This window comes from Bombina bombina, chromosome 6 (genome assembly GCF_027579735.1).
Source record: "Bombina bombina isolate aBomBom1 chromosome 6, aBomBom1.pri, whole genome shotgun sequence".
Taxonomy (NCBI): Eukaryota; Metazoa; Chordata; class Amphibia; order Anura; family Bombinatoridae; genus Bombina; species Bombina bombina.
This window is the reverse complement of record NC_069504.1, coordinates 1,056,945,689-1,056,970,632: the sequence shown is the minus strand read 5'-3', so window position 1 is coordinate 1,056,970,632 and position 24,944 is coordinate 1,056,945,689. Positions and strand designations below refer to the sequence as shown.

General features: G+C 36.5%; 1 protein-coding gene across 1 annotated transcript in view; it reads right to left on the bottom strand.

Moving 5' to 3' along the window:
• The window catches only part of IL17RA (interleukin 17 receptor A), a 144,474-nt gene extending 121,712 nt beyond the window's left edge, over positions 1-22,762 (bottom strand). The window contains exon 1 of the mRNA XM_053718857.1: positions 22,553-22,762. Coding sequence (XP_053574832.1) covers positions 22,553-22,657 — 105 coding nt within the window. The 5' untranslated portion in view covers positions 22,658-22,762. The remainder of the gene's footprint in view (positions 1-22,552) is intronic.
• Positions 22,763-24,944: the final 2,182 nt, after the last annotated feature.

The following is a 24,944-nucleotide window of genomic DNA, read 5'->3' as shown; positions in this document are numbered from 1 at the left end:
TATTGACACTTTGGACCCAATTTGGACATTTCCACTTAGGGGTGTACTCACTTTTGTTGCCAACGGTTTAGACATTAATGGCTGTGTGTTGAGTTATTTTGAGGGGACAGCAAATTTACACTGTTATACAAGCTGTACACTCACTATTTTACATTGTAGCAAAGTGTCATTTCTTCAGCGTTGTCACATGAAAAGATATAATAAAATATTTACAAAAATGTGAGAGGTGTACTCACTTTTGTGGGATACTGTATATTGAAATACCACTGTCTGCCTCCTAATAGTGGGTTTGGCTCCTTAAAGGGACATTATACACTCGATTTTTCTTTGCATAAATGTTTTGTAGATGATCCATTTATATAGTCCATACAGGTTTGTTTGTGGGTTGTTTTTTTTTTTTTAAAAAGTATAGTTTTGCTTATTTTTAAATATTGCTCTGTTTTTCAGACTTCTAACCAAGCCCCAAAGTTTTAGGAGATTACTGATGGATTACGGATTACTAGAGTATACAGTATATATTTTACAAACGCTAGGATTGACTTTTGAAACAAATAAAGGGGACTTTAGAATGCTCCTTTATTTGTTTTAACCGATCGCCATTTTTAGCTGCTACAGCAGCCCACAGCAAAAAAAAATTTTTTGCTAAGAGGTGACGTTTTCACCTCTTAGCCAATAGCCATGCGGTAAATCCGGCTTGGCGCCCATGGGAGCCGGATTTACCGCACTACTATTGGGTAAGAGGTGAAAACGTCACCTTTTAGCAAAAATTTTTTTTAGCCGTTTGCTGCTGTAGGAGCAAAGAATGGTGACCGATTGAAACAAATAAAGGAGCTTTCTACATGAAGTATCTAATACTTCATGAATGAAAGTCCCCTTTATTTGTTTCAAATGTCAATCCTAGCGGACTTTCACTTTAAGTATTGAAATGTCCAGTATAGGTGGGGTTACAACATGAAGAAACGGCAATTTGAAATGACAAAAAACTAAAGAAGGTATTTGAAATCAACGTAATATACTCCACAAGGTAAAATAGACAATTGGGAACACATTAAAGAGGAGAAAACATTGCAGTGCACCGTCCCTTTAATTTATACAGATGTTACGGCTACGTGAGTGGCATGTACACATGCATTAGAAGGGTGAGAGGCAATGAGGAGTTAATTGAATTATTCTGGGACACACTGAGGGCTTATTGCTAGTAGGATTGCTCTGGGTAAATGTATAGCTGGCATGTAACAACGATATTACTGATAATACTAACTAAACCATGACCTTATGTGACTGGAATTTGTTCATGCCTGTTGCTTTATTCAGGTGAGTTACAAGTACAAATTAATTATAAACACAAACCAATTTCAGTGTGAGAGGAAATGCGGGGGTTAATGTAATCTTTATAACCCAATGAATAAAAGCAACATGAACTTAAATTTTTTTCCATTCATGATTCAGATAGAGCAATCCAATTATAAACAAACTTTCCAGTTTACTTCTATTATCAAATTTACTTAATTCTCCCTGTATCCTTTATTGAAAAGCAGGTTGGTAGGCTCAGGAGAGTTCTCGTGTTTCTGGATCATGATATTGTAGCAGTTTTGCAAGAATTCTTTTACCAATATTGTATTGTAAAAACACTGCCGCCATCTACTGTTGAAACATATTATTGCGTAACTCCTCTCATACAGATCCTGTATTGTAAAAACACTGCTGCCCTCTAGTCTTGAAACATATTCTTGCATAACTCCTCTCATACAGATCTCCTAACACATGTACACTACGTATATAGGTATTCTCTTAAACAAAAAAAGAACAGAGTACATTTGATAATAGAAGTAAATTAGAAACTTTTTTTTTTTTAATTGTATGTTCTGTCTGAATAATGAAAGAAATGTTTTGGGTTTTATGTCCCTGTAAAAAGCAAGTTGGTGTGCCTGTGAAATTTCAGTATCAGTAACCACTGCATATGCTTAAAAGCAATTCACATCTGTGAAAAGCAGCACAGACTATGCTGCAGGGATAGGCACAGACCAAGGCTGTGGCAGACATTTTCCAAAGTACAGACATTAATGAAGGACATCAAGGTACATTTCAAATTAAAAACATCAAAAAACACTCTCTTTACAGATAGGGTAGTGGATACATGGTGGACTTGCCATCCAGCAGTAGTGACAGTGAAGTAGTTTAAACATTCATGGGATAGGCATAAGGTTATGCTAGATATAAGATAAGGCCAGGAACTAATGAAAGTATTCAGAAAATTGGGTAGACTAGATAGGTCGAATGGTTCTTATCTGCTGACATATTCTATATTTCTATAAGTCAGGAGAGCGACACTTTGCTGTCAAATGGGCTGCACATTGGACGCCCCTGGTCTAGTTCCACAAGTACAAATTAATCATCTAATCAAACAAGTTTAAAACAACATTTATATAAAGACTGCTTGTGGTACTACATTTTTTTGTTGTTGTTATTATTGAGAGTCTGCAACTCCTGACCAAACCCACCCACCTTGATGTTAATTGCATGATCATCATGGTTGGTTACTTATTTGGTTACATAAGGTTTGTCAGAGTAGGCAGCAGTCTTCTACAGACACCAGCACAACGCTGCCGCACAGATCAAGGAATTGGAATGGGTCACGACTCATGGTTAGTTGACTGCAGGCAGCCTTCTTCTTCCCTCACTTTCCTGCTACTAAGCGTGGCGCCGCTTGGGTCAAGGAGGTGTGAGGACCAGCATTCATCTGTTCTACTCCTCCCTCCCCTCCGCAAAACGGTTGGCGGACACAGCAAGGGCCAGTCACGGACACCAGTGTCCGTGTACGGACACCTTGCCTATCCCTGCTATGCTGGATGCCCCACAAAGTAGTGACAGTCCTAAGGATAAAACAGTTATGCATCAATGTTTTAGAACTGTCACTATAGAAACAGAATTTGACCTTAGTTAAGAACCAAAAGGACCATCAAGTCTACCCATATTAAGAAATAAGTAACATGTAGTATGGATAGAATTGATGGGCCTTTTGGAGCAATTACATCTCATAACTAAATCAAAAGATATATATATATATAGATATATATATATATAGATATATATATATATATATATATATATATATATATATATAGATATATATATATATATATAGATATATATATATATAGATATAGATATATATATATATATATATATATATATATATATATATATATATATATATATATATATATATATATATATATATATATATATATATATATATATATATATATATATATATAGTATTTTAGAGGAAGCAGTGTGGCTTTTTGGTATTTTCCTAAATAATAAAATAATCTGGAATAGTTTTATAGAGATGTTACCTGAACATACACTAGTTTCTATGTTTCCATGCATTTGAAGAAAACATTGTTACAATGTAACTTTCAAGTATGACTTCAGACCTAATAAGCACAATCTTACCAAACCAACAAATAGAATACTGAACTCCATTATCTAAAGAATTGCCTCTTCATAAAAAAAATCTACACAACATAAGATTTAAAAGAGTGAACCAAAAAACAAACACTAAACTCTTAAGATGGTACTCACCAAAGATGATCCGGTGGCGCTCCATCTTCTTATCTTTATTGTGGCGGTCTGCATCCATCTTCTGATCTTCATCAAAGATCCTCTTCATGCGGTCACCAACTGTACACTGAATTTTAAATGTGAGGAACCCTTGCATTTCTATTGGCTGATTTTAAATTTTCAAATTCAAATCAGCCAATAGAATGAAAGCTTTTTCTATTGGATGATTTTAATTTGAAATCTATAAAAAAGGGGTACCTCACATTCAAAATTCAGTGTGCGGCAGGTGACCACATGAAGATGATTGTTGATGAAGATCAGAAGATGGCTGAAGACCGCCGCAAAGAATATAAGAAGATCACTGGAATGAAGATATAGCGCCACTCTTTTATTGAGTACCATCTTCCGGGTTTTTTCCCCCTTGACAGCAAAAAAGCTAAATGCCCTTTTCAGGGCACTTTTTAGAGTAGTTTTTTTTTTTTTAGATAGACTTTCTTTTGGGGGGGGGGGGGGGAGTATTAAGAAAAAGCTATGGCAATGCCCTACAAAAGGCCCTTTTAAGGGCTATATTTATAGTTTAGTGTTAGAATAGTTTTTATTGTTTATTTTGGGCTGGGTATTTTTTTTAAATTTAGGTTAGGGTTATAGAATAGGCATAACTTTTTATTTTTGGTAATTTGTTATTTTTTGTAATATTAGGCTTTTTTTAATTTTTAAGTAATGGTAGGTTTATTTTTAAGTAATTGTAAGTTTTTTTATTTTGTAAGTATTGGTAGTTTTTTTTGTAAAGATAATGTTAGTTTTTCTTTACTTTTTCAGGTATGTTTTTTTTTTTTTTAAAGGTAAGGTTAGTCTGTTTTGGGGTAACTTAGGAGGTTTAGTTGTTAGTGGGTTACCTTTGGTGGGATGTGTGGTGGTTTAGGGGTTAATACTGAAGTGGAGGGTGTGGCTGTTTAGGGGTTAATAGTATATCGGGTTACTTTGCAGTGGGGGTGTGGCAGTTTAGGGGTAATTAGTGTAGTGGGTTACTTTGCAGTGTAGGGGTGTGACGGTTTAGGGGTTAATAGTGTAGTGGGTTACTTTGAAATGTGGGGCTGTGACGGTTTAGGGGTAATTAGTGCAGTGGGTTACTTTGCAAAGTGGGAGTATGGCGGTTTAGGGGTTGATAGTGTAGATTTTTGCAACTATTTCCTCCGGACAAACTTTTATTTTAGTTTGAGCGCTAAATGCAATTGCGTTTGAGCGATCGCATTTACTTACCTTACTTTACATTACCGCTTGATGCTGCCCATAGAAAATATGGGGAGTGTATATTACTGCGAGTTTTCGCAAGTAAAATTGCAGTCATTTTAACAGTGCTCCACTTGTAATATGGATTTGAACGTAAAGAGCACTGATCTTGCGATCAAGTTTACGCTCCTTGCGCTAATGATAGCGCTCCACTCGTAATCTAGCCCTAAGTAGGTAACATAAATGAGCCCTATCTTCTAAAAACACCATGGTGCATCTCTCTAGCTGACAGGTGATCTTCAAAAGTATATATTACCATATAAAATATAATTACCTTAAACTAGATATTTGCTGCACAGGAATTGTAGACATCTTTATGGCTAGATTACTAATGGAATGCTAACGTTTGCGCTCACCCGCAATAGAATTTAACATGCGTCGGGTTAGCGTGACTCAAAACCTTGCATAAGTTAGGTATAAAAAAAGCTGCACTAAACACAACATAAATACATCAAAATATATTGTTACACTCATATAAACACTATCTAATAAAAATAAATCCCATAAATATTCATAAAACATTTTTATAACGGTTAAAAGGTATATAGTACATGGCCATGTATTTGACTGCACAGGGATATAATATATATGTGTGTGTCTTTGTCTAAATAATAAATTCTATAATAGTGTTTTAATGTGTATATTTAACATTCCAATGTTATTCACATACAGGAAAATGTTATATTATTAAATTTAAATATATATATATATATATATATATATATATATATATATATATATGTGTATATGTGTATGTGTGTGTGTATATATATATATATATATATATATTAGATATTCATTCCATATAGTATAGCTACATGTACATATATACAAGAATCTCTTACACTCCTAGAAGGCAACCCAATATTAGAATGGAAACACCTGACGGCCACATGGAGGTTTCACCAAACTTCAATCGAGACCGTCAGGAGAGGCTGTACCAGGGAGACATCTAACGAGAGCACTCTGCCAGGAATTTTCATCTTTAACATTCAGCGGTGCAACACACCTCATACGATTGAGGTAGCTGGATGTAAGTAGAACAGGAGCCCAATAAGGGATAAGTTTTTGTTATCACAGCAAGCTGATTTTGGTTGTACCTATTCAACACTGGACTTTTCATGATCTAATTGTTTTATATACCTTATTGTCAACTTTATTACAGTTTCTGTCTAACACTCTATTGCTATAATACTAGCAACATAATATAGAACATATAATACGGACAATATTTATTTTGCAATATATATTCAGCAAATAGAGGTTAACCTGTTGAATCACTTTCAAACACCCTTACATTCCATTCTAATATTGGGTTGCCTTCTAGGAGTGTAAGAGATTCTTGTATATATGTACATGTAGCTATACTATATGGAATGAATATCTAGTTCTACATAATCATAAGAAATTGCAAATACAATATCTATATTTTTTGGATGAGTTATATTTCTAACAGGGTATAGTGCAGTGAAGTGTGATAATTATATATACAGGTAGCCCTCAGTTTACGCCGGGGTTAGGTTCCAGAAGGAATGGTTGTAAATCGAAACCGTTGTAAATTGAAACCTAGTTTATAAGTTAGGTTCCAGGCCCCTCTCAAAATTGTCATAAGTAACACCTAATACATTATTTTAACAGCTTTGAAATGAAGACTTTAAATGCTAGACAGCATTATAAACCTAATAAAATAATCACACAACACAGAATATATAATTAAACTAAGTTAAATGAACAAAAACATTTGCTAAACAGCATTATAAATCTAATAAAATAATCACACAACACAGACTTCACTTGCATTTTACTGCAAACAGTTCTTTCTATGCATTCCAATCTGGACTGAGTTATAGACAGGAAGATCTTGTTCCTTTGAAATCTGCTCAATAGCTCAGGTCTGGTTAAACTGATTAATTTCAGCTTGCTTGGCTTTGCTGCAACACAAGCGGACAGCTCCACCTACTGGCTATTTTAATAAATGCACTGCTTCTCAATGCTTTTCAATAGCAGTCACATGACTGGAAAAAAAGGTTGTTATTCTGAAACGGTGTAAATTGAACCGTTGTAAAACGAGGGCCACCTGTATAGAGATATATATATATATATATATATATATATTTTTTTTTTTTAAGACAATTGAGTGATCAAGGGGTATATAAGGAACTTAATTGTGATCCTTTGTTTGGGTTTATGACTAGAGTTAGGGAGATACTTAAAACTGCTGTTGATGATGAAATAATCAGTGAAAAAAATGTTTGATTATTTGTTTAACCAGAATCCTAAAACCCCTAATTTCTATGTATTACCTAAAATACATAAGGATCTTTATGATCCACCGGGTAGGCCCATAGTGGCCTCCATTGACTCCTTGTTCAGTCCAATTGCTAAATTTTTGGAAAAGGTTTTTACTCCTCTAGTAAGACAGGGACGATCTTTTTTGAAAGACACTAGTGATTTTCTAAGTAAAATCAGAAGTTTGGCTGACCTTCCAGAGGATATCATTTTGGCTACTTGGGATGTAAGTAGTCTGTATACTATAATCCCCCATGCTGATGGTTTAAACAGTGTCTGGTCTTCTCTGATGCGGTCAGCCAAGTTTTCTGATAGACAAATCAACTTCTTTATGGAGTTATTAGAACTAGTGTTAACCCACAACTATTTCTTTTGATGACAGATTTTTTCTGCAGTTACGGGGTACCTCAATGGGTTCAAATGTTGCTCCTGCCTACGCCTGCCTCTATATGGATCAATTGGAGGAACAAGTGATATATATTGATCCTGAATTTCATAAATGTTTGGCTTGGTGGCGCTATATAGATGATCTGTTTATCATTTGGCAGGGCGACATTGAATCCATTGAGGCACTCCGTTTAAGAATAGAAAATAAGGTGCCAGCAGTAAAATTTACTGCTAATTATCATACTGAGAGTGTGGCTTTCCTAGACACTGTTGTCATGCGTGCTGGCAACCATTTTGAGACAGACATTTTTAGAAAGCCTACTGACAAGAATACCTTATTGTCCCGTCAAAGCCATCACCCGCCAAGAGTTTTCAAGAGTGTACCAAAATCTCAATTGCTTAGAGTGAAGAGGATAGTCTCAGACCCCTTAACCTGTTCATTGCGCTTAGATGAGATGCGTATGAGGTTTCAAGAAAGAGCTTATTCTTTTGGGGAATTAGAGTCTATCAATCTTCAACCTAAGCAAAATGGAGATGAGTCTAAGAAATTGGCCTTTGTTTCTAATTTTAGCAATATGAATGTCAAATTACATAGAGTGATTTGTAAAAATTGGTTTATGTTAAGGGATTCTATGCCTGAAATTAGGGAGTTTAAATTACCACCTTTTTCTTCTTTTAGAAAGGGTAATTCTATTGGTAAGCAATTAGTTAGGGCTAAGGTAAAATCCATGAAAAATGTACAAAGGGTTTTTCGACCTATTGAAAATGGGACTTTTCCCTGCCTTAACTGCTCTCATTGTAATAGCATTATTAAGGGTAATACAATAAGTCATCCCCATTCAGGAAAAATCTTTCATATTAAAGGCCATTTCACTTGTAAATCATCTTATGTGGTGTATGCTCTTAAGTGTCCGTGTGGACTATTATATGTCGGTGAGACGACACAGAGTGTCAAGGAGCGACTCACCCAACATAAGTCTACTATTAGGAACTCCAAAATGAGACACCTTCCGGTCCCCTTTCATTTTTTTGAGAGGGGACACCAGGTGAATCAGTTGAGATTTATGATACTTGACTCGGTTTCAAAAGGTTCTATTGGCTTTGACAGGGAAAGGATGTTGCTAAAAAAGGAAGCTATGTGGATACATAGACTTAGCACATTACATCCTAGGGGGCTTAATAGAGAATATCATTTGGCAGGTCTGTTTTAATACTCTTTAGGTTAGAGAAAGGATAATAAGTAACAATAATAAAGAAATAATAAAAAAAACAAAAAAAGTAATATTAATAACATAACAATAAATATCTCAAATGTATGAAATGTGTATGATATATGCTTAAGGTATTAACAGAGAGTGAGGCATGAGAAGTGGTGATTTGTCATGCTTAAATATCAGATTATATGAGATTGGTTGTATAGTGTTATTAATTGAATGTTACAAAAAAGGGGTGTATTTTCTTTGTATTTTCTTTCTTTTGATGATGTCATAATTGACAATTGTTAATTGGGGGTGGGTCTATTTGGCTATATAAGATGTACATTTGGCATTTGTTTGTATTGAGCCCGAGGAGGGGGTAACTTACCCCGAAACGTTGCTCTGTATGTGCTGCTGCCTATAGTAAAGAAACTTTGATTCAAATTGATTCCTGAGTGTCTGCCTAATTTCTTTGACATATATATATGTATAGATATATATTTTACATTAACATTATCTGATATATACTGTATAGAAATATATATTTAATAACAATAATTACATTTTATTTCTATGTGAAGAACATTGGAATCTAAAATATGCGTAACGTGCTATGGGTTACGCAATTTAGGTCTAACGTGGTGTCAGGTTAGCACAAATTAAGAATTTGTTATCTTAAGGCGCATTATTTAAAGTATTAAATAATAATAATTATTATAGATACTGTAAATAAATAAATATATATATATATATATATATATATATTTATTTATTTTTTTTGTGAAGAAATACCTTTTAAACTTGACAGCCGCTCGAGCTTCCTCTGGTCGTCGCAAGCCATTGCTGATGTCAGAAATGATGGATAGCTCATCCTCCAATCACAGCTCCCCCCCCCCTGGGGGAATCAGTGTCTGATTCAATGCCGTGATTGGAGGAAGCTAAATTCATCATTTTATACCCAAGAAGAGGCTTTGCGACGGGTGGAGGAAGCTGGAGCTGCTCTCAAGATTAAAAGGTAAGTTTTTTTTTCATAGCATGAGTGAAATGTAATTTTTGATGAATTAAAGTGCCCCTGTTTTTAATCAAATTTTTAAAAACTGCGCACTTTAGCATCAAAATTTACATTCACTTTAAAGAGATATGATACCCAAAAAAATTATTTTGTGATTCAGACACAGCAAACCATTTAAAAAAAGGTTTGAATGTAATTATATTATTAAATGTGCTTTGTTTCCATGATATTTTGTGTTGAGGAGATACCTAGGAAGGCATCTGCCGCACTACATGGAAGGAAATAGTGCTGCAATCTAGTGCTCTTGGAAATGGATAACAGATAGGAAAGTAAAAATTTAATTTGCATGATTCAGATAGAGCATTTCGTTTTCAGACACTTTTAAATTCACTTCCATTTTCAAATGTGCTTCATTTTCTTGGTTTCCCTTGTTGAAAAAACATAATTTATGTAAGAACTTACCTGATAAATTAATTTCTTTCATATTGGCAAGAGTCCATGAGCTAGTGACGTATGGGATATACAATCCTACCAGGAGGGGCAAAGTTTCCCAAACCTCAAAATGCCTATAAATACACCCCTCACCAAACCCACAATTCAGTTTAACGAATAGCCAAGCAGTGGGGTGATAAAGAAAGGAGTAGAAAGCATCAACAAAGGAAATTTGGAAATAATTGTGCTTTATACAAAAAATCATAACCACCATAAAAAGGGTGGGCCTCATGGACTCTTGCCAATATGAAAGAAATGAATTTATCAGGTAAGTTCTTACATAAATTATGTTTTCTTTCATTTAATTGGCAAGAGTCCATGAGCTAGTGACATATGGGATATCAATACCCAAGATGTGGATCTCCACTCAAGAGTCACTAGAGAGGGAGGGAATAAAATAAAAACAGCCATATAGCGCTGAAAAAAAATTAATCCACAACTCAAAAATATAAGTTTATTTTCATTTTTGAAAGAAAAAAATCAAAAAGCAGAAGAATCAAACTGAAACAGCTGCCTGAAGAACTTTTCTACCAAAAACTGCTTCCGAAGAAGCAAATACATAAAAACGGTAGAATTAGTAAATGTATGCAAAAGAGGACCAAGTCGCTGCTTTGCAAATCTGATCAACTGAAGCTTCATTCTTAAAAGCCCATGAAGTGGAGACTGATCTAGTAAAATGAGCTATAATTCTCTGAGGCGGGGCTTGACCCAACTCCAAATAAGCTTGATGAATTAAAAGCTTTAACCAAGAGGCCAAGGAAATAGCAGAGGCCTTCTGACCTTTCCTAGGACCAGAAAATATAATAAAATAGACTAGAAGTCTTCCTGAAATTTTTAGTAGCTTCAACATAATATTTCAAAGCTCTCACCACATCTAAAGAATGTAAGGATCTTTCCAAAGGATTCTTAGGATTAGGACACAAGGAAGGGACAACAATTTCTCTACTAATGTTGTTAGAATTCACAACCTTAGGTAAAAATTCAAATGAAGTCCGCAAATCCGCCTTATCCTGATGAAAATCAGAAAAGGAGACTCACAAGAAAGAGCAGATAGCTCAGAAACTCTTCTAGCAGAAGAGATAGCCAAAAGGAACAACACTTTCCAAGAAAGTCGTTTAATGTCCAAAGAATGCATAGGCTCAAATGGAGGAGCCTGTAAAGCCTTCAGAACCAAATTAAGACTCCAAGGTGGAGAAATTGATTTAATGACAGGCTTAATACGAACTAAAGCCTGTACAAAACAGTGTATATCAGGAGGTATAGCAATCTTTCTGTGAAATAAAACAGAAAGAGCGGAGATTTGTCCTTTCAAGGAACTTGCAGACAAACCCTTATCCAAACCATCCTGAAGAAACTATACAATTCTAGGAATTCTAAAAGAATGCCAGGAGAATTTATGAGAAGAACACCATGAAATGTAAGTCTTCCAAACTCTATAATAAATCTTCCTAGAGACTGATTTACGAGCTTGTAACATAGTATCAATCACTGAGTCAGAGAAACCTCTATGACTTAGCACTAAGCGTTCAATTTCCATACCTTCAAATTTAATGATTTGAGATCCTGATGGAAAAACGGACCTTGAGAAAGTAGGTCTGGCCGTAACGGAAGTGGCCAACATCCGAACCAGATCCGCATACCAAAACCTGTGTGGCCATGCTGGCGCTACCAGCAACACAAATCATTGTTCCATGAAGATTTGGAAATCACTCTTGGAAGGAGAACTAGAGGCGGGAAGATGTAAGCAGGATGATAACACCAAGGAAGTATCAGCGCATCCACTGCTTCCGCCTGAACATCCCTGGACAGGTATCTGGGAAGTTTCTTGTTTAGATGAGAGGCCATGAGATCTATCTCTGGAAGACCCCACATCTGAACAATCTGAGAAAACACATCTGGATGGAGAGACTACTCCCCTGGATGTAAAGTCTGGTGGCTGAGATAATCCGCTTCCCAATTGTCTACACCTGGGATATGCACCGCAGAGATTAGACAGGAGCTGGATTCCGCCCAAACAAGTATTCGAGATACTTCTTTCATAGCTTGGAGACTGTGAGTCCCATCCTGATGATTGACATATGCCACTGTTGTGATAATGTCTGTCTGAAAACAAATGAACGGTTCTCTCTTTAACAAAGGCCAAAACTGAAGAGCTCTGAGAATTGCATGAAGTTCTAAAATATTTATTGGAAATCTCGCCTCTTGAAATTTCCAAACCCCTTGTGCTGTCAGAGATCCTCAAACAGCTCCCCAACCTGAAAGACTCGCATCTGTTGTGATCACAGTCTAGGTTGGCCGAACAAAAGAAGCTCCTTGAACTAAACGATGGTGATCTATCCACCACGTCAGAGAGTGTCGTACATTGGGATTTAAGGATATTAATTGTGATATCTTTGTATAATCCCTGCACCATTTATTCAGCATACAAAGCGGAAAAGGTCTCATGTGAAAACGAGCAAAGGGGATCGCGTCCGATGCTGCAGTCATGAGACCTAAAACTTCCATGCACATAGCCACTGAAGGGAATGACTGAGACTGATGGTGCCGGCATGCTGCGACCAATTTAAACGTCTCTTGGTTTTTTTTTGAGACAGAGTTATGGACACTGAATCTATCTGGAAGCCTAAAAAGGTGACCCTTGTCTAAGGAATAAAGAAACTTTTTGGTAAATTGATCCTCCAACCATGTTTCCGAAGAAACAACACTAGTTGATTCGTGTGAGATTCTGCAGAACGTAAAGACTGAGCGAGTACCAAAATATCGTCCAAATAAGGAAACACCGCAATACCCTGTTCTCTGATTACAGAGAGTAGGACACCCAGAACCTTTGAAAAGATTCTTGGAGCGGTTGCTAGGCCAAATGGAAGAGCAACAAATTGATAATGCTTGTCTAGAAAAGAGAATCTCAGAAACCGATAATGTTCTGGATGAATCGGAATATGAAGGTATGCATCCTGCAAGTCTATTGTGGACATATGTCCTCGCTGAACAAAAGCAGAATAGTCCTTATAGTCACCATCTTGAAAGTTGGTACTCTTACATAACGATTCAAAATTTTCAGATCCAGAACTGGTCTGAATAAATTGAATTAATAGATTTGAATAAAACCCCAAACCTTGTTCCAGAAGAGGAACTGGCATGATTACCCCTGAAGACTCCAGGTCTGAAACACACTTCAGGAAAGCCTGAGCTTTCACTGGATTTACTGGGATACGGGAGAGAAAAAATATTCTCACAGGAGGTCTTACTCTTGAGAGACAATGCTCTGAATCCATTGATTTTGAACAGATTTTATCCAAATATCCTTGAAAAAACCTTAATCTGCCCCCTACCAGCTGAGCTGGAATGAGGGCTGCACCTTCATGCGGACTTAGGGGCTGACTTTGGTTTCCTAAAAGGCTAGGATTTATTCCAATTTGAGGAAGGCTTCCAATTTGAGGCAGATTGAGTTATTGTTCCTTATTCTGACGAAAGGAACGAAAACGGTTAGAAGCCTTAGATTTACCCTTAGGTTTTTATCCTGAGGCAGAAAAACTCCCTTTACCCCTGTAACAGTTGAAATAATAGAATCTAACTGAGAACCAAATAAATTATTACCTTGGAAAGAAAGAGATAGCAATCTAGATTTAGAGGTCATATCAGAATTCCAAGATTTAAGCCACAAAGCTCTTCTAGCTAATATAGCTAAAGACATGGATCTAACATCACAAATAAAATGATTAGCATGTTGCAGTAAGCGAATAATGCTAGATATGTCAGAATCCAATTCTTGTTGCGGTAAATTCTCCAACCAGAAAGTTGATGCAGCCGCAACATCAGCCAAAGAAATTGCAGGTCTGAGAAGATGACCTGAATATAAATAGGCCTTCCTTAGATAAGATTCAAGCTTCCTATCTAAAGGATCCTTAAAGGAAGTACTATCTTCCATAGGAATAGTGGTACGTTTAGCAAGAGTAGAAAATAGCCCCATCCCCAAAACTCTATATAGATTTTGCTGGCAAAGGATATAATTTTTTTAAACCTTGAAGAAGGAATAAAAAGAAGTACCTGGCTTATTCCATTCCTTAGAAATCATATCAGAAATAGCCTCAGGAATAGGAAAAACCCCTGGAGAAACCACAGGAGGTTTAAAAACAGCATTTAAACGTTTATTAGACTGAACGTCAAGGGGACTGGTTACCTCAATATCCAAAGTAATTAACACTTCTTTTAATAAAGAACGCATATACTCAATTTTAAATAAATAAGTAGATTTGTTAGTGTCAATGTCTGAGGAGGATCTTCTGAATCAGATAGATCCTCATCAGAAGAGGATAAATTATCATATTGTTGGTCATTTGAAATTTCATCAACTAAATGAGAAGTTTTAAAAGACTTATTACATTTATTTGAAGGTGGAAACGCAGACAAAGCCTTCAGAATAGAATCAGAAACAAATTCTTTAAAATTTACAAGTATATTATGCACATTAGAAGTTGAAGGAACTGCAACTGGCAATGTACTATTACTGATGGACACATTATCTGCATGTAAAAGTTTATCAAAACGACTATTACAAATGACATTCGGCGAGATAATTTCTACAATTTTACAACAAATGCACTTAGCTTTGGTAGAACCGATGTCAGACAGCAATGTTCCAGCAGAAGCTTCTGAGGCAGGATCAAAGTGAGACATCTTGCAAAATGTAAGAGAAAAAACAACATATAAAGCAAAATAATCTATTTCCTTATATGACAGTTTCAGGAATGGGAAAAAATGCAAATAGCATAGGCCTCTGATAGAGAAAAAAATCAAGAGGCAAACATCAATGGGGTATTGAAATAATGAAAAAGTTTGGCGCCAAGTATGACGCACAACGTAACTAAACATTTTTGGCGCCAAAAAATAACCGGAAATGACACACTCGCGTCACTAATGACGCAACCGTGTGAAAGGTCTCGGCGTCAAATATGACGAACTTGCGTCAGATGTACTTTTTCGCACAAAAAAAAATTTCGCACCAAATATGATGCAATACAGTTTAACATTTGTCGCACCCGCAGGCCTAATACTGCCCGCAATTTGTAAGAAGTAGTCAATTGAAAAAAAGACTAAACCCCAGGTAAGAAATAAATTTCATTTTTAAAAGATGTTTATATTCCCCAAATATGAAACTGACAGTCTGCAGATGGAAATACATGAACCTGACTCATGGCAAATATAAGTACAATACATATATTTAGAACTTTATATAAATGCATAAAGTGCCAAACCATAGCTGAGGTGTCTTAAGTAATAAAAAACATACTTACCAAAAGACACCCATCCACATATAGCAGATAGCCAAACCAGTACTAAAACAGTTATTAGTAGAGGTAATGGTAAATTGAGAGTATATCGTCGATCTGAAAAGGGAGGTAGGAGAGGAATCTCTACGACCGATAACAGAGAACTTATGAAAAAGACCCCCGTTAGGGAAATCATCGTATTCAATAAGTGATACTCCCTTCACATCCCTCTGACATTCGCTGTACTCTGAGAGGAATCGGGCTTCAACAATGCTAAGAAGCGCATATCAACGTAGAAATCTTAGCACAAACTTACTTCACCACCTCCATAGGAGACAAAGTTTGTAAAACTGAATTGTGGGTGTGGTGAGGAGTGTATTTATAGGCATTTTGAGGTTTGGGAAACTTTGCCCCTCCTGGTAGGATTGTATATCCCATATGTCGCTAGCTCATGGACTCTTGCCAATTACATGAAAGAAAAGAATACGCACATATCCTAAACAAGTGGGAGCAAGCTGCAGATTGGTGCCTGCACACATTTGTCTCTTGTGATTGGCTAACTAGATGTGTTAAACTAGCTGCAAGGAGCGCAATGGTGTTCCTTCAGCAACTGATAACAAGAGAATGAAGCAAATTTGATAATATAAGTAAATTGAAAAGTTGATTAAAATTGTATGTTCTCTCTAAATCATGAAAGAAAATTTTGGGGTTTCCTATCCCTTTAAATTTTTCACAAACATTTTTATTTGTATTCACATGCATTTCAGAGCTTTAAATCAAACGACATTATGTATGCACTTTTGAGAGAGTGCTGTAATTTAATGTAAATTATTGACGTTTTACTAATTTATATATAAACACACATTCTTTTTGAAACCATTCATTCTGTTATGGAACCCTGACAAGAACCAAGGGCGACATGCAACACAAAGCAATGACTGCGATTTGGAGGTTCTGGTGACTCTAAAAAGCGACTAACCACGCCTTCGTCAAAAAGCTCTATCATAATACCTTTAGCTGTTAAATGACTGTTATGGTAATAATGATCACTTGGTAGCAACCATTAGCTACAATTTGTCATGGCTCATAGATTCTGTTTTTTCTGAGTTTATTAAAAAATGCTTAATTCCAAGTAAAGAATTTTAGTTAGTTAATATTGTAGTAGTTAATACTTTAATGCAGGGCTCGACAAACCCAGGACCCTTAAGCACTGCTTTAATGGTTAGACATTTTATTCCTACTCATTTTCACTTTCAGCAAGATGTGGGTAAGTGTCGGATCTCTGATTTCTTCATACAAACAAACCTGTATCCTGCTAAATGTAACTTGGTTATGTAAACGCCTCTGGATCATTCTGGATTTGTGTATAATTTGCACAAACACATACTGTACTTTTTTAAAGGGATATTAAACAGTTCTCTCTTGGTAAAAACAAATATGTTAAATCAAAGAAAACATAAAAAAGGAACAGATTGTGTAAATAAAAACAGCAAACAACAACTTACTTGATTTCTTGAAAAATTTGTACTTAGAAATTCTCCGTGTAGCTCTGCCCCCCAGTGTGATCAACATAGGGAATTTTGAAAACCTAACGGCTAAATTACGAGTCTTGCGTTATGAGTAAAAAAAGCAGCATTAAGCCTCATAACGTTGCTTTTTTACTACCGCTGGTATTACGAGTCTTGCAGATTTAGGGGCACCGCACACTTTAGTTTTACCGCAAATCAACTTACGCAAATTGCGTATAGTGTATTCTTTTTTCTATGGGACTTCCATAGCGCTGGTATTACGAGCTTGTCCTGGGAGGCCAAAAAGTGAGCATTACACCCTATCCCGTCAAGATTCGCACCGCATTTTAAAGTCAGTAGTTATGAGTTTTACACTACAGCGCTGTAGCATAAAACTCATAACTTAAGTGATTAAAAGAACACTAACACCCATAAACTACCTATTAACCCCTAAACCGAGGCCTTCCCGCCACTATAATAAACATATTAACCCCTAAACCGCCGCACTCCCGCCTTGCAAACATTAGTTAAATATTAAACCCTAATCAGCCGTCCCTAACACCCTTAAAAAATCCTAACACTATCCCCCGAAGATCCACTCACCGGGAGAAGTCTTCATCCAAGCGGCAAGATGTCCTTAAGGAAGCCGGCAGAAGTGGTCCTCCAGATGGGCAGAAGTCTGGAGGACCACTTCTGCCAGCTTCCTTGAGGACAGCTTGCCGTTTGAATGAAGACTTCTCCCGGTGAGTGGATCTTTGGGGGTTAGTGTTAGGATTTTTTAAGGGTGTATTGGGTGAGTTTTATTTTTAGGATAGGGCTTTTAAGGGCAATGCCCATCCAAATGCCCTTTTCAGGGCAATGGGGAGCTTAGTTTTTTTAGCTAGGATTTTATTTGGGGGGTTGGTTGTGTGGGTGGTGGGTTTTACTGTTGGGGGGGTTGTTTGTATTTTTTTTTTACAAGTAAAAGAGCTGATTTCTTTGGGGTAATGCCCCGCAAAAGGCCCTTTTAAGGGCTATTGGTAGTTTAGGCTAGGATTTTTTGGGTTTTTTTTTGGGTGGGCTTTGTTTATTTTGATAGGGCTATTAGATTAGGTGTAATTAGTTTAAAGATCTTGTAATTTGTTTTTTATTTTCTGTAATTTAGTGTGGTTTTTTTTGTAATTTAGCTAATTTTATTTAATTGTAGTGTTAGTGTAACTTAGGTTAGGTTTTATTTTACAGGTAAATTTGTATTTATTTTAGCTGGGTAGTTACTAAATAGTTATTAACTATTCTACCTAGTTAAAATAAATACAAACTTGCCTGTAAAATAAAAATAAACCCTCAGCTAGCTACAATGTAACTATTAGTTATATTGTAGCTAGCTTAGGGTTTATTTTATAGGTAAGTATTTAGTTTTAAATAGGAATTATTTAGGTAATGATAGTAATTTGTTTTTAGATTTATTTAAATTATATTTAAGTTAGGGGTTGTTAGGGTTAGACTTAGGGGTTAATAAATATAATGTTGGGGCGGCAGATTAGGGGTTAATAAATGTAGGTAGGTGGTGGCAATGTTAGGGGTTAATAATATTTAACTAGTGTTTGCGATGCGGGAGTACGGCGGTTTAGGGGTTAATATGTTTATTATAGTGGCGGCGACGTTGGGGCAGCAGATTAAGGGTTAATAAATATAATGTAGGTGTTGGCGATGTTGGGGGCAGCGAATTAGGGGTTCATAAGTATAATGTAGGTGGCGGTGATGTCCGGAGCGGCAGATTAGGGGTTAATAAGTGTAAGAGTGTAAGATTAGGGGTGTTTAGACTCGGGGTTCATGTTAGGGTGTTAGGTGTAAACATAAATTTTGTTTCCCCATAGGAATCAATGGGGCTGCGTTACTGAGCTTTACACTGTTTTATTGCAGGTGTTAAACTTTTTCTCAGCCGGCTCTACCCATTGATGTCTATGGGGAAATCGTGCACGAGCACGTACAACCAGCTCACCGCTGACTTAACCGCTGTAGGTAAGTGAGCGGTGACAATAACGTGCAAGTTAGCACCACACCCCTCTTACCGCAAAACTCGTAATCTCGATGTAAGTTTTTACTCTAATTTCTGTGCATGAGCAAATCTGACTCCCTGTTATCTAGTCTTTTCGCTAGCCTTGAGGTTTTATGACATCATACTGAGGTAAACCTTCCTGCAAAGGCCTCCTACTCTTTGTATGGCTCTGACAGAAAGTAAACCACACTGCAAAAATGTAATGTAAATAAATAAAATAAAAGGTAAAATCCATTTAAATAGATGAATAATACATATTTCAATGCATTCTATTATGTATAAGCAACTGGTTAATGCTTTTTTAGTACTGTTTAACATCCCTTTAAAAGGGTAAAAGGGACATTCTAGCCAAAATTGAAATCCACATGAATGCATTTCAGTTTTGTAATAGAAGCATTTTTGTAACATAATTGTATTAGCAAAAAAATGCTTCTAATAAAAGCTATTTAAAGTATGCACCGTTCACCAGCATTTTAAACACAGCACTTCCTCAGAGAGCCTAAGGTACTTGTACCATCTGGTAATGACTCAATTTGTTAACTGCTGACATGATACAAGCCCCACTGGAGCTATGAGCAGCTGCATTATTTTAAAGTGAATGTAAACGAGCATACTCGCTCAAGTCATAGGATAGAATTTTAAAAAATAATGAGACTTTCATTCATCAAATTTGAAGTCTATACTGATCTTAGATTTTTATCTTTTAATGCTATAACGATAAGCGCCGTTCCTCCGCCTGCCATATTGATCAATTAATTGACAGATGACGAATATGCAATCCACTAATCGTTGCCCTCCCCCGCCTCCGGGGCGTTCAGCCCCTTTGCACAAACGTCACGCCCCGGGGGGAAACAACGATTAGTGGATTGCAGATTTCTCACCTATCAATCAATTGATGAATATGGCGAGCAGAGGAACGGCGCTTATCGTTATAGCATTAAAAGGTAAAAAGCTAAGAAGTATAGACTACAAATTTGATGAATGAAAGTCTCATTAAAGGGATAGTATAGTCAAAATTAAACTTTCATGATTCAGATAGAACCAACAATGTTAAGAAACATTTTAATTTACTCCTATTAAATTTTCTTCGTTCTCTTGGTATCTTTATTTTAAAAAGCTAAAGTGTAAGCTTAGAAGCAGGCCCATTTTTCGTTCAGCACCTGGGTAGCGCTTGCTGATTGGTGTCTAAATGTAGCCATCCGATCAGCAAGTGCTATCCAGGTGCTGAACCAAAAACGGTCCGGCTCCTAAGCTTACTTTCTAGCTTTTTAAATAAAGATACCAAGAGAACAAAGAAAAATTGATAATGGGAGGAAATTAGAAAGTTGCATGCTCTATCTGAATCATGAAAGTTTATTTTTGACTAGACTATCCCTTTACTGTTTTTAATTCTATCCTATGACTTGAGCGAGCATGCTCAAGCTTACATTCACTTTAAATGCTTTACATACACGTGCAGAGAAAAATGTTGATATTAAAACAATGATAAATTTACCTAGAAGCATTTTTGTTAATACATGTATATTGCAAATATATTTCTATTCAAAGATCTAATTTATGTGCATGTAAAATTTGACCGGGATGTCCTTTAAAGTCTTTTTTCACACACAACACCAGAATTCTCCAGAAACAAGGTAAAACCGGCGAATGATTGAATCAAATAAAAGGAGCTTTCTATGAAGTATCTTATACTTCATGAATGAAAGTGCCCTTTGTTTCAATAGTAAATCGCTAGGATTTACTTTCACTTTAAACAAACACACCTGAATCAAAGTGTTTTCATGCAAATACTTTGATTGCTTAGTAACACTACAAATCATGTTTAACCCCTTAATGACCGAGGACGTACGCAATACGTCCTCAGAAAAAATACAGTTAACGCCTGAGGACGTATGGCGTACGTCCTCGGTTTGGAAAGCAGCTGGAAGCGATCCTGATCGCTTCCAGCTGCTTTCCAGTTATTGCAGGATGCCTCGATATCGAGGCATCCTGCAATAACAATTTGTACCCCTCCGGTGCAGAGAGAGCCACTCTGTGGCCCTCTCTACACCGGACATCGATGGCCGCATTCGTTGGTGGGGTGGGAGCTGCAGTGGGAGGCAGGTGGGTGGCCATCGATGGGTTCTAAGACACAGAGGGGACGGGATCGGGGACGGGTGTGCACGGGGAGGGAGCGGGTGGGAACCGCTACACTACAGAAAATTATCAAGTATAAGTGGGAGGAAGGGGGGGGGGGGGAGAAATGCCCCAAAAAAGTAATCTAAGGGATCTGGGAGGGGGTGGGGGTTGGTCTTGGGCTACACTACAGCAAAAAATAAAATAACAAATAAAAAAAGAGACTATATATTGTAAACTGGGTACTGGCAGACATATAAAAAAAGAAAATCTTAAAAATGTTCTCTCTCATATTTCATTTATTTTCTTCCCTTTACCTGTCTCTTTGTAGTAGTTTTCCTTCAGATGAACTTACATCACTGTTTGTCTTCCTCCCCTCAATCTTCTCATCTTCTTTTTTTTAATTAAATATTAATTATTTTTCATTCTAATAATTTTCCATCCAGCAGATCAGCCATATCCCAGCAGTATTATAGTAATTGCCAGTAACATCAGTCGTGGTTTGCTCACATCCATATTGAGAGCTATCTGACATAAACTTAATTTATGACTCTAATGTCTGTCGAAGATCATAAGTAGTTTTGAATAATTCCTAACTGGGGAGGTGACTTCGAAGTCTTGTGGTCCTTTTAAACACAATTCTTTTTTCCCCACTTTGTGCCTCTCTGTTTCCAGCTCAAAAGTTGGCACTCACCCTTCATCTGTCATTTGGAAGTATTCTCTGAGTTCTGTCATTCAAATAGTTAATTCCAAAAATTAATTCTTAAAAATGTGTAAATATATACATAATGTAAACTTAGCTATGGTTATCCTAGTTATGTACAGTATGTGTGTGTCTGTGTCTATATATATATATATATATATATATATATATATATATATATATATATATATATATATATATATATATATATATACACACACACACATACATATACATTATACAGGTTTGTACCTTTTTTAAAAAAATCATGTTAGTGGTCCACGGGATTGAAAATTGTGAAATTAGTGGTCCCTGAGGTCCGAAAGGTTGGCGACCCCTGCACTAAAGAACCATAAACCCCTGTTTGAATTACAGGAAATAATGACTCCCATGCTGAGGTGTACCACTATAACTACAAAACAATATTTTTGCATTCTGTATACTTGCTTTTTATCTTTACAAGGAACATTGTGTAAACTAAAATCAGTGCTTGGTTGGTGGTGGGGGGGATATACCTTGTGAGTTTTCTTTGCAAATACACTTAAAATGATATTAAATTAATGTAAAACATGCTTACACACAATTGCTCTACAATGAGGTTAAAACATACACAGCTTGACCAGAGTAAAATTAAATGTAATAACATAAAGAACACGGTCGGATACTACAGGCCCACATTACTTACGGTCTGAGAGCAGTTGAACTCCGGGTAGTCGATGACACGGAGACCATGAGTAGAACAGGTGAAACTTGCTAGCCACAAAGCCCCTAGTAACCACCTACGGTACATGGCTGTGCCAGGGTATTTGCCCACTCAACCACTCTGCGCTGGGGAACACACAGCGCTAACTCCCGGAACTTTACAGTTTCCGCATCTCAGCAGGTAAGAAAAAAGGCGTAATAAGGGAGAATAGCTACAATAATTATAGGTAGGCGTGGTCATTTGACAGGTAGGCGTGGTTTATGTATGACCGTAATACTTTATGTGGGTGTGGTTTAGTATGCAAATCAAGAAGGATCCGATTTGGAAAATAAGTGAATGGAAATCCCCGAATTTATGAAAATATGCAGTGAGTGAGCGAGGTCACATCTGACCGTGAACTTACACTGTGTGAGGTAAAAGTTATAAAAGTGCGATACCTCTTCACCGTCAGATAAATATAATACTATACATTACGTTTTGAATGAAGATATACGTCTTGGATGTGTAGGGGTCGTTCTTGCAATGTGGTAAAAGTAATTTCCCAAATTTGGGCGCCATTTTTAAACTAAATCAAAATATAATATTTGCGAATGACACAAAATGCTCCCGAATTGTAATGACAAGAAAATATGTGAAAACACTTGTTTTTTCAACTCTTAAGTGGAGTGGATTTTACTCAAGGGTTTAAATTCGGATGTAACATTGTTGTGCTTGAGGGAGAAAATGATTCCATAATGCACTTGAACAAATATCTTAAAAATAAAAAGATGAACTCGTTATGTATTTTATGACCTTTGAGAGTTCAGCTTGGAGGGCAATGGATGTGACAGGGGCGTTTACAAAGATGACATTTTGTCACAGGTATTTTTTTAATGATTAATGCATAATTTGTTTCATAATATATATATATATACATATTTATATTTAACATGGTCAGAGGAAGAGGATTTTGTTCCTGAAACATCACAATTAAAGCCTGGCATCATCTAAAATTAGAAAGTTGCCTAAAATTACATGCTCTATCTGAATCATATTAGATTAGGAATCCAGACAAGGATTTGGGGCTTTAAGCCCATTACTGAATTGCAAGCTATTATATTAAATTATTTATGATTAAAAGAAACACTTTATTTAACAAATATGCAACATACACAAACATTTAAAATTACAGCTGTGACTGCTATAGAGGGTATTTCACATCCACTATTTACAGACATCCCAACCTGCAAAAACTCATTTCAGGGAGGTGGCTTCACCCACTACAGCGCCGACCCTCCCTCCTGCCCGCCAGCCACAGTTATATATTGGACACCTCGAAACCCAAAATAAGATAGAGACTTATCATTAAATTAGCTTACCACTAAAGTCACATTTAAAAAAGTAGCTTTATTGCACAACCACATACAACAAACCTATTTTCCAGTGATCGTACGCTTGTTGAATGCTTAAATATTTTAGAATACGAAGTTTAATTACGTGCAGTAAATAAGGTAGTATTTGTGTTTTATTTTATTGAAATCAGTGGGGACTTTTTGGTTACTGATGCATGCTTTGAGGGTTCTATAACGGCCCAGCAAGTAAAGGCATTCCTTAAAGAAACACTTTTTCCAGATTTGGGCCACATTGGATCATGGTACTTGGAATTTCAGGGAGATTGCATTCCATTTGCTGGCATCAGGGAGCCGCTATTACAATCAGGGAGACTCCCTGAACTTCAGGGAGAGTTGGGATGTCTGTATTTATATGATAGTCTAGGAGTCAGCTGCTAGGTTAAGAAAGGGACTGCGTGAGCTATGAGAGACTGTGGTACTATCAGCAAATAGGAATACGCATACCTGCAGGCATAATCATATGGAACACATACAATCAGTCTATGCACTCAAAGGCGACCTCCTTCCTGCGTACAGTCGGCTGATTTCTAACTGTATCCCTAGTGCTTATTAACATACATTCATACTGTTGTTCATTAAAGATATCAAACCGACCACTCGTGATTTTTCCACTTATCATGTAATATATTTAAGCAATATTTCTTAGCAGCCGTTATGTAGTCAAATTTAGTTAGCTGGCTATTCAGTCTCCAACTACCCCCATAATATTTGGCAAGCTATAGATTGCTACTATCGTATAATAGTATAACAAGTGTATCAAGTTAAGAGTTCAGTTCACTTCAGTATCTCATTCCACATCAGCGTCTCTCATAGCCCCGCCCACCGACACGCTTCGTCATTCGTGCATGACTTCGTCAGGGCTTAGGGGCAGTCTCAGCCATCTTAGCTTCTTTTATAGGCATATGTTGCCATAGTGATCAATTCTATTGACAGCAAGTGTCTAAACTGTCTGGCGTCAGAGTTCAATCCATACAGATCAGCAG